General features: G+C 27.4%; 1 protein-coding gene across 1 annotated transcript in view; it reads left to right on the forward strand.

The window, feature by feature from the left end:
• The window catches only part of LOC109704979 (protein DETOXIFICATION 40-like), a 12,840-nt gene extending 3,084 nt beyond the window's left edge, over nucleotides 1-9,756 (forward strand). Inside the window, exons 2-6 of the mRNA XM_020225741.1 lie at nucleotides 7,556-7,612; nucleotides 7,733-7,971; nucleotides 8,240-8,358; nucleotides 8,747-8,833; nucleotides 9,419-9,756. Coding sequence (XP_020081330.1) covers nucleotides 7,556-7,612; nucleotides 7,733-7,971; nucleotides 8,240-8,358; nucleotides 8,747-8,833; nucleotides 9,419-9,493 — 577 coding nt within the window. The 3' untranslated portion in view covers nucleotides 9,494-9,756. The remainder of the gene's footprint in view (nucleotides 1-7,555; nucleotides 7,613-7,732; nucleotides 7,972-8,239; nucleotides 8,359-8,746; nucleotides 8,834-9,418) is intronic.
• Nucleotides 9,757-11,342: the final 1,586 nt, after the last annotated feature.

Below are 11,342 nucleotides of genomic sequence, written 5' to 3' on the forward strand. Positions count from 1 at the left end.
TTTTTTGTTTCTTTACCGTCCTTGCAGTTTTCTTCCATTCTACTAATTCCAGAAAGCTTCCCAATGACATCTGAGATAATATAATAATAAAATATAAGAATCAATATAATAGATACACATATTAAAAATTAAATTTTAAAAATTAAATATTTGATGCATGTAATAATTCTTACCTACTAAATATTTGTCATCAGCGACATTACAAAGTATTTCATCAAAATGGGTAAATATAAATCCATACTTAGACACGTTCAAATTTCTATCTCACGTACAACCATAGAATATTGAAAATTGATTTTGTAAAGATGATTAGTGGTCCTGTAGGAGCCGCCGCTCTGCCCCACTCCAAACTGGTTGATCACATAAACTTTTTTTTTTCGTAAAAAGGCCTTTAAATTTATTTAGAAAAGCTTTTCTTATCGTTGCATGTATTCTATCTCCCTAAAATAGAAAATAAACAAATTATGTAGTATCTTTTAAAAAAAAAATAAAGCAAATGTATGTTAAATTTGAAAATCAAATGTATGTTAAATTTGAAAATGAAATCGTATCTTACATTTTGATCAGAAAGAACTAACTCTATAAAAAAAAAATAAAGCAAATGTATGTTAAATTTGAAAATGAAATCGTATCTTACATTTTGATCAGAAAGAACTAACTCTATAAAAAAAAAATTAAAGCAAATGTATGTTAAATTTAAAAATGAAATCGTATCTTATATTTTGATCAGAAAAACTAACTCTAAACTATTCACCATCTCTAGGCGATGAAATTCAGGCGTAGTATACAGACAAATCACTCTAACTTTGATCTTCCATTTGTCTCCAAGAGGAGTGATGTCAAGTATTGAATCATACCCAAGTGCCATATCCTGAAAAAAATAAGACATCCAATAAAAAAATTAATACATCATATTTAAATAATAAAATAAAAAAATATATGTTCTATTTTAAAGCATCAACATTTAAGAANGTACGAAATAAAATGATAACTAAAATTGATATGAAAAATTACAAATGACATTAATATTTAAGCATATAATGAGATCAACTAAACTTTCATATTTGAGACAAATTAGAGTAAGCACACATATATTATGTTCCTACTGTCGCTTTTAAGATTCAAAAATATATAGATATTGGTTTTCAAGAAAATATAAAGAAAAAAAACTTTGTTGCATGAAGATGAAAAGTTGTATGAAGATGAAAAGTTACATGAGTGACAGAATGAAAAAAAATTACGAAATGAAAATTACAGAAGTGACAGTAGAAAAATAATATATTCTATTTTAAAGCATCAATATTTAAGAGCGAAGAAAATTACAGGAGTGATGTGAGCTTTAAATTTTTTCCTCTTTCCAAAAATGCCTCTATTCTTTTTTACTAATATTTTTATTATGTCCAGAAATTTTCAACCAATCATTTTAAATAATTAACTAAGTAATAATTTATTCCCAAATAAAGATAAATATTTTTCTTCTCACGCGTAATATCCACACCGCCAATTCTTTCGATATGCGAATATTATTTGTGATAAAATATGATATTATGTAGGCGACGGTTATTAGAAGATATGACATGCATATAAAAAGTGAAATTTGATACGTACTATTTGAAGGCAATTTAGATAAAAAAAAATTACAGATATTTTGTATTTGTCAGTCAATTAGATTTATTGACTAAGAATTAATATATTTTATAATAATTTAAATAAAATATCTAATATTTTAAATTTGAGATAACTTTTATATATTCTGCTTTTAAAAAATATGATTAAATATTATATATGTTAATATATTTTATAATGTTTTAAATAAAATATCCAATATTTTAAATATTAGTAGGTAAAAGCACGGATAACTTTTATATATTTTGTTTTAAAAAAATATGATTAAATATTATATATGCGGAAGATATTATATTAATAGGGACCGGTATTTTGGGAAAGAGGAAAAAATTCAAAACTAACGTTTTTATAAGTAGTATAGATCAGCAGCTAACTGAAAAAAAATATATAAACATTCAAAAGATATATCTATAATTATAAACACATACTTGTCGTCCTCAAGTAGTATCGTAATCTTTTTTGTTTCTTTACCGTCCTTGCAGTTTTCTTCCATTCTACTAATTCTAGAAAGCTTCCCAATAACATCTGAGATAATATAATAATAAAATATAAGAATCAATATAATAGATACACATATTAAAAATTAAATTTTAAAAATTAAATATTTGATGCATGTAATAACTCTTACCTACTAAATATTTGTCATCAGCGACATTACCAAGTATTTCATCAAAAGGGGTAAATATAAATCCATACTTTGATACGGTCAAAACATTTTTCATCTCATGTACAACCGTAAAATATTGAAAATTGATTTTGTAAGGATGATTAGTGGTCCTGTAGGAGCCGCTGCTCTGCTCCACTCCAAACTGATTGATCACATAAACTTTTCCTTCCGTAAAAAGGCCTTTAAATTTATTCAGAAATATTTTTCTTATCGTTGCACGTATTCTATCTCCCTAAAATAGAAAATAAACAAATTATGTAGTATCTTTTAAAAAAAAAAAAAAGCAAATGTATGTTAAATTTGAAAATGAAATCGTATCTTACATTTTGATCAGAAAGAACTAACTCTATAAAAAAAAAAATAAAGCAAATGTATGTTAAATTTGAAAATGAAATCGTATCTTACATTTTGATCAGAAAGAACTAACTCTATAAAAAAAAAAAAAAAGCAAATGTATGTTAAATTTGAAAATGAAATCGTATCTTACATTTTGATCAGAAAGAACTAACTCTATAAAAAAAAAAATAAAGCAAATGTATGTTAAATTTGAAAATGAAATCGTATCTTACATTTTGATCAGAAAGAACTAACTCTATAAAAAAAAAAAAAAAGCAAATGTATGTTAAATTTGAAAATGAAATCGTATCTTACATTTTGATCAGAAAGAACTAACTCTATAAAAAAAAAAATAAAGCAAATGTATGTTAAATTTGAAAATGAAATCGTATCTTACATTTTGATCAGAAAGAACTAACTCTATAAAAAAAAAAATAAAGCAAATGTATGTTAAATTTGAAAATGAAATCGTATCTTACATTTTGATCAGAAAGAACTAACTTTAAATTATTCACCATCTCTGGGCGATGAAATTCAGGCATAGTATACAGACAAATCACTCTAACTTTGATCTTCCATTTGTCTCCAAGAGAAGTGATGTCACGTATTGAATCATACCCAAGTGCCATATCCTGAGAAAAATAAGACATCCAATAAAAAAATTAATACATCATATTTAAATAATAAAATAAAAAAATATATGTTCTATTTTAAAGCATCAACATTTAAGAACTAAGAAAATTACAGGAGTGACAGTAGAGAAAACAAAATTACGAATGACAGTAGAGAAAAAAAAATTACGAAGTAAAAATTATATCTATACTACTTATAAATTCTTTCGCAAAGAATAATTTCAAAGCAACCGCCAATCATTTCGTTTTTACTTTGGTCATCTATACCGATTTTTTCGCAACCAATCATTTCAAATAATTCGCAACAGATTATTGCGTATTTCGCAACCAATAATTTTAAATAATTAATTATTTGGTAATACGAAATTTGAGTTTGACCATTTTTTTCGCAACTAACCATTTCAAATAATTCGCAACAGATTATTGCTTATTTCGCAACCAATAATTTTAAATAATTAATTATCTGCCAATACGAAATTTGAGTTTGACTGTTATCTGCCAATACGAAATTTGAGTTTGACCGTTAGATTATTGATTTCGGAAGCAATAATTTTAAATAATCAATTATCTGCCAATACGAAATTTGAGTTTGACCATTTTTTTCGCAACTAACCATTTCAAATAATTCGCAACAGATCATTGCTTATTTCGCAACCAATAATTTTAAATAATTAATTATCTGCCAATACGAAATTTGAGTTTGCAACAGATTATTTCCACTGCGAAAAAATAATTCGCAACAGATTATTGTGTATTTCGCAACCAAAATTTGAGTTTGACTGTTAGATTATTGATTTCGGAAGCAATAATTTTAAATAATTCGTAACCAAATATCCATATTTGAGTTTGACACGTGGCAAGTATATAGAAAGCCACGTGTCAGCTTCTCACATAGGATTCATTAAGGGTTCTAGTTTTATATATAGTAATAAATATGTACTAAGAGAAAATAAAATCTAACTCAGTTGATTTTAAATCGTTGGATTTTAATATGACTTATCAAAAATATCCGACTGATTTGATTAAAATCAAACTAGTTCACTGATTTGATTGTTGAACCATCGGTTCTAACTGTTAAAAATAATTTCTTAACTTATCCAGATTGGACCGGTCTGATAAGTATCAATGCAATTTGGAGGTTGTTTTAAAGACCGCGGCTCTAACTTAAGTGCTTCTTATCCATCTTGTTTGTAGGTTTCTACTGCAAAAAATCCCCTAAGTGCATATATTATCTACTATCGAAAAGTCGGAGGATCAGGTCTTGTTTTTGAAATATAAGGTTTCATTGATTCGGATATAAATAAGAACTAGTTTATACCAGGAATAGGTACAAGTTTAGGTATAAGCGAAAACTAGACCAATTTTGCATTTGGATGAAAATTTGATTGTTTCCGAAAATAAGAAAAATAGCGTTTGAATAGATAAGATGGAATAAGAAGAATAGTTAATGATTATAAATAGAAAATAATAATATTACCCCTTTAATTATATTTGAATTTAAATTTTTAAAATTTAAACTTATAATTTTAAATTGAAAATTTAAAATTTGAAATTAAAATTTAAAATTAAAATATTCAAAATTAAAAATTTTAAATTGAATATTAAATATCAAAATTAAAACTAAAATTTATATATATATAAATTAAATTTTAAACTTTTAAATGAATTTACAATTAGAATATTTTAATTTTAAAATTACAAATTTTTAAATTCTAAAAATTAATTTATTTTAAAAGCAAACATCTCTCTCTCTACCCAGTGCAGTGGCAGAAAGCTTGGAAATCTGGGTATTGAGAACTATGTTTCCCTTAGTCCAATTGTGTTTGGGTACAAGATGGAGGTTATAAACTTTTATATCTCATCTTGTACCTAATCAACGGGCTCTAAGGCTGGTTTGGTTTCGAGGTATATAAGTAAGAATGCTTAGTTCAGCAGATAGATACAAGTTCAGATTTAAGCCAGGAACGTAGACCCAATTTGCGTTTGGATGAAAATGAAGTTGTTCTAGGAATAAGATAAATGTGTTTTGGATGGTTCTAGAATTGCGAACTAAGAGGATAGAGTTTAATTTGAAATTAAATTATATTATGCAATTAGTTAACATTCAAATATTACTTAAAATAAATAAAAAATTATTATTAATATTAATTCATAAATAATAATAATAATTTTTATAATTATTATAAATAATAAATTAATATATTGAGTCATCTAATTTAATATTAATAATTAATAATAAATTTATTATTATTTATATTATTAATTATTAATAATAATAGTAATTATTAATTATTTTATTAATTAATTATAAATATAAATTAATAATAATATGATTATCTAATTATTATAATATTAATATCTATATTTATTATAAATAAAATTAATTATAATCATTTATAAATAATAACATGAATAATAATATCGATTATTCTAAATATTTAAGAATAATCAATTATTAATAATTTTAATAAATAATATTATTTTAAAACTATTTAATTCATTATATTAATTATTAAATAATTTAAATTAATAATATATCATTATCTAATTGATTAAGAATAATAATTATTAATTATGAATAATGCATTAATAAATAATAATTCATTATTATTATTATTAATAATTAATTATAAATAATATTAATAAATAATATCGATTATAATTAGAATAATAATTATTAATGAATATTAATAAATAATCATGTATATTATTAAATTATTAATAATTAATTATATATAATAAATTAATAATAATAATTATCTAATTATTAATAATTATTTATAAATAATAAATTAATTAATTATTTAATTATTAAAGCAATAAATAATGATTTAAATATATTAATTAGATTAATTAATAATTTACTGTCATTAAAATTAAATTTAGATTTTAATTAACCTTGTTCTCATCAAGGAACAAGCTTGTTCCAGAAAACAGGTGGAACAGCAGTTCCAGTTTTATACCATTTTGTTCCAGATTCTCGGGAACTACTGTTCCCTAGAACCAAACATACCGTTTGGGAACAAAGGGGGGAACAAGAGCTTATTCCCCCCTTGTTCCCGAACCAAACGCTACCTAAATGTACAGGATCAAATCTCTGACCTAAAAGAGGACATCCAAATACTAACCAATAAACCAGTGGCAGTTAGTATCTGTGTGCTCACGAGTTGGTGGCTAATCTATAAGCCCACGATTCTTACCTACACGCACTGCGACAATTTTTTTTTATTTTTTATTTTGAGAGATCGATAGATAGCACGCTACCCGCTTCGTTTTATTTCATTTAGAAATAAACTTATCTAGATATGTAAAATCAACTAGGATTCGAACTTTGGTCTCGGGTACCAACCATCAAGCCCTTTGCCACTTGCTCTAAGGACGATCGATCACTGCGACAAATTAATTCACTGTACGTACACTATTTATGAATCACAGCTGTTCAAGTAGCATCTCAATTACCATTTCCGTGTAAGAAGTAAATGTTGATATCGACTACTGAGGGAAACATGTTGAGGGATATGAATCCTATACTATTTTAAGTAGTGACGCGTCTACATTTGGAATGTACAAATTTATCATTTAATTTAGTAAGATTTGTGCAAGGACCACCTTAATTGACATTTCAAGATCCTCAACTGCATCTCTTTCTTTTTATTTATTTATTTATTTTTGATCTAGTTAAGAAAAAATATCATAAAATTGATAGCAATTCTACAAATTATAACTATTTTGAGTGCTTCTTTTGCCGACTATAGCGTTCTGTTTTCTGAAAAGTTATCTATTTTAGAACTACTTTAATTTTAGCACATGTAACTTTCTTAGCTTTTGGGCCCATCTATCACCGAAAATACTATAGCTAGATTTAGAATTTTAATCTTGTTTTGTTTTATATATAGAATTATTTCCAATTTTACAAATGTTACACTAGCTCTTGAAAATACCAAGTTTGTTAACTATTGGTATAATGGTCGATAGTCTACAGAGCAATTAACTACATAATTAAGAAAAATCAGTTTGATCAAAACAATTGAAATTAAAAGAACAGTAACTTAAAAAATAATAGTTGGATAACTCTCTTTCTTAGATGACATATAGTTGATAGGGGTCTCCTTATGTTTTCACTGGCATAGAATAGGGGAGTGAATGCTCTACTACTCAATTGGCTCTTTTAAGTTTGGTATTTTGTTTCGGATAAAATGAAAATGTGTTTTTGTTAATGTAAGGAAAGATTTTTTTTTCCATGTAATATATATTGCTAATATTAATGTTTTTTTTTTTTTTTTTTCTATTGCAGCATGACGTTATCCGGTTGGGTGTTCATGATCTCGGTCGGGTTTAATGCTGCTGCAAGGTTCCTGTTCTCTCACTATTATAGCCTTTATTTGCTTTTAATTTGTTATTAGTGTGTTTTTATTGTACCCTTGATTAGGATGAACTCATTATCATGAACTTTGATGAAACTTTTGAATAGTGTGAGAGTGAGCAACGAACTTGGCGCCGGAAACCCTAAATCCGCGGCATTCTCAGTGTTGGTGGTGACGGTGCTATCGTCTATAATATCGGTGATACTAGCAATTGTGATCCTCTGCCTCCGCGACTACATAAGCTATATATTCACCGAGGGCGAGACGGTGGCCCGCGCCGTCTCCGACCTTTGCCCGTTGCTCGCAGTCACCCTCATCCTCAACGGAATCCAACCCGTCTTATCTGGTGAGGAAACCTAGCTTTCTCCGATATGTTAATCCTCCTGATCATCTGTAAAGCACTCGTCGACAAACTTTTAGCTTGTTTGTTCCCACTACTAGAATGTGTATCGCAATTGAAAAGTTAAACATGCTTAGCAACAAAAAAACCTAGGCCAAAATAAAATTTCTTCATAAAATTTAAAAGTTCCCACATTTCCTAGATATAGCCTTAAGAGTGAGTATTTTTTTCTTTCACTGTTTAATTAATTTGATTCTTATAAATTATTGTGTAGGTGTGGCTGTTGGGTGTGGATGGCAACAATTTGTAGCATATGTTAATGTTGGATGCTATTACATTTTTGGGGTGCCCCTTGGAGTTCTCCTGGGTTTCAAATTTAACTTGGGTGCAAAGGTAACTAGTTAATTTACAAAAATTGCACTCACATGTTTATATATATTTGCACTACTAATATTGATATATTTATATGCAAAACTTTTTAAGAATTGAATAACTTGATGAAGTAGTACTATACAACGGCCATTACTGCACAATTTGATCAATTCCTCATACACACACACACACACACATTATTTTCAGTTAAACATGTGAGTCATGATCTAATAACTTGATGGTTTCATGAAAAATTATGGTTTTTTTTACCATCCTCCCCTATAAATTTAATATCACTAATGCCATAGAGAGCAAAATATTGATCATGAAAATAAATCAAGGATCACTATTCTGAGTTAGGTAAATTCATCGACTAAATCGCTTTTTTTCTTTTTTTTTTTTGGTATAGGGAATATGGGGAGGAATGATAGGAGGTACATTCATGCAAACCCTTATCCTGCTGTGGGTCACGTTCCGAACTGATTGGAACAAAGAGGTAAATTCTAGTTCCCTTACTTTTTCATGCATAATGGGTACACAGTAATATTTGGTGGGTTAATAGTTCATTTTGTGATTGTCCAATAAAGTTTGTTCTCTTTATTTGATACTTCACTTCATCTTTTAGCTTATCTCAAGCTAATTACGAAAGCATGACCACATATGTTTTATCAAAGTTACCAAACACTTTTGAAAACATTAGTTCACCAAATCTTAATTGGTGAGACATGTCACGTCGCGACGAATTATTTAAAATATATTTATTGCAAAAATTTGACAATCGTGTTCGACAATGATTACTTAAGCTGATCCAACAATTTGACTAACAATCTCTATTTTATTCATGTACTATATCATTCTATATATATTAAGTGCTTAATTGTGATATAATTTTGGGAACTTTTAATTGAATTAATTATTTTCTTACACAAAACTGTTGAATTAATTAATAAAACTAAGCAAAAAAGAAACAATAAGACCTAGTTGTTTAGTTTTGTAATACAAGAAAAAAAGGTATAGAAAAGAATTTTATCTTCTTCTCTTTCGCATTAAATTGATATATTTCACAAATTTGATTCTGCAGGTGCAAGAAGCCATGAAAAGATTGGACAAGTGGGAGGACAAAAAACAACCGCTTCTATCAAATGATAAGAACTAATATAATCTATTAATCGATCAATGTGAGCTCTTTGATTTGGCATTTACCATCGAAATATCGTCGGAAACGAAGATTATAATTACATGATGTGGTATTTGAGGGACATTAATTACCACATCCACATTGGATGGAAATGGATCGATGCATAATTTCTTTAATGGAAGGGGAGTATATGTTAGGACTTGGTTAGATTTGTAATTGAACCCTATTTTGATAATAATTAATATTTAAATCTGTTGAAGATAAATTAAAATTTAAATATTAATTAAAGGATAAATCTAACTAGATTATGATTAATATTTAAATATACTAGAGATTAATTAAGATAGATTTAGATATTAATTGCAATAGAAATTCTAAATATACTAGAATTGGGTACATTCTAGTTGGAGCATTATACATAATGCATTGGGTAAATTAATATAATGCATTGGGTAAATTAATTTGGAGCAGCTGTGAGGGTGTACGGCAGGAGCTTGTGTGGTGCGTACCCGAGAGAGAGAAAAAGAGAGAGAGAGAGTTATCCCATGTGTTGAGTGCACCTAGTGCACGGGTGCGCGTGGATGATTGTCTTCTTTGTAGAATTATAAAAGACGAGAGAAGGATATGAGAGATTCAAGAAAGAGGGCTCAGGTTGTAGCTACTCTGTGCAAAAGAGGAGTCAGGTGTAATCTTCTCTTATTTAATGAATCTTATTTTACCCGCATATTTTCTGTTTTGATTTTTTCTCTCTTTTATGATTGTATCAGCTTTTGCTGAGGAGACGGGTTTATAGTAAAAATCCGATTTGACGTTTCCGTTGCGGAAGCCCAACAATCGATACCGGATCCACAGCAGTCGGTATCGGAGCGGGTTGCGGATTCACGAGATCCGGTACCAGGACGAGTACCGGATTCCCAACAGTATATGTACTCTACGAGAGATTTAAACATGAGAATTACTGGAGTTCGCACTTTGTGCAGCCCTACTGCAAATTTCAAGAATCTAATCTAAGCATCCATTTCATTTTTTTTCTTTTATAATATTATCATAATAGAGTAATGCTTCTATACTTTTTTTTTTTTTTGTTACCGTTCATTCACGCGTATTCAACGACTCAGATTTAGTTTTTTTAAATTGTGACCTGCAATAGCAGGTCACTTTGGGAGAGGTACCGGTTACCAGGTACCTCAAAAAAGAATATTTTTGTCTTTTAATACATGAGCAATTTAGTCATTCTACATCTATTATATTTTCAAAATTTTTATTTTTTCTTTGTTTCCTTTTGCTCTCTCTATCTTTCCTTTCATAATTTGGCATTTCATATAAGAAAAATTTCAAATGATTTGACAATATGATCATTGAATTTAAACTTTAAATAGTAATATGAAATTCCTCTAATTTAAATTTCACTTTTAAATTTAAAATTTAATATTATATTCAAATTTATATTTTAAAAATTTAAGTTTCATATAAATACTTTGAAATATGGTAAACAGAAATAATTGTTTGAATTCTAGTCTTCTGGTTTAGGTTTGGTTTTGGGTTTCGAAAAATTGGTCAGTTTTGAATTTGGATATGGATTTTTGAAATCCGTCGAGTTCGGAAATAAGTTTTGTGATTGTTAGTCAGATTCGAATTCAAATTCCTAACTATTTTTTTTCTCACCAATAATTCTAATCTTTTTAATTTATATGTTTAAAATTATATTTAAAATATTTATTAGCTCTAACAGTTAAATTATTATTCTGTTTAAAATATTTATTATCTTTACCGGTTCCAAATTGTTCTTAATGTTATTCGGTTCAATAGGTTAAAATCAGATTCTTGATAGAATAGGTCAAAGTCTGATCAGTCAAATCAATCGGTT

The sequence above is a fragment of the Ananas comosus genome, unplaced genomic scaffold (assembly GCF_001540865.1).
Source record: "Ananas comosus cultivar F153 unplaced genomic scaffold, ASM154086v1, whole genome shotgun sequence".
NCBI classification, from domain to species: Eukaryota; Viridiplantae; Streptophyta; class Magnoliopsida; order Poales; family Bromeliaceae; genus Ananas; species Ananas comosus.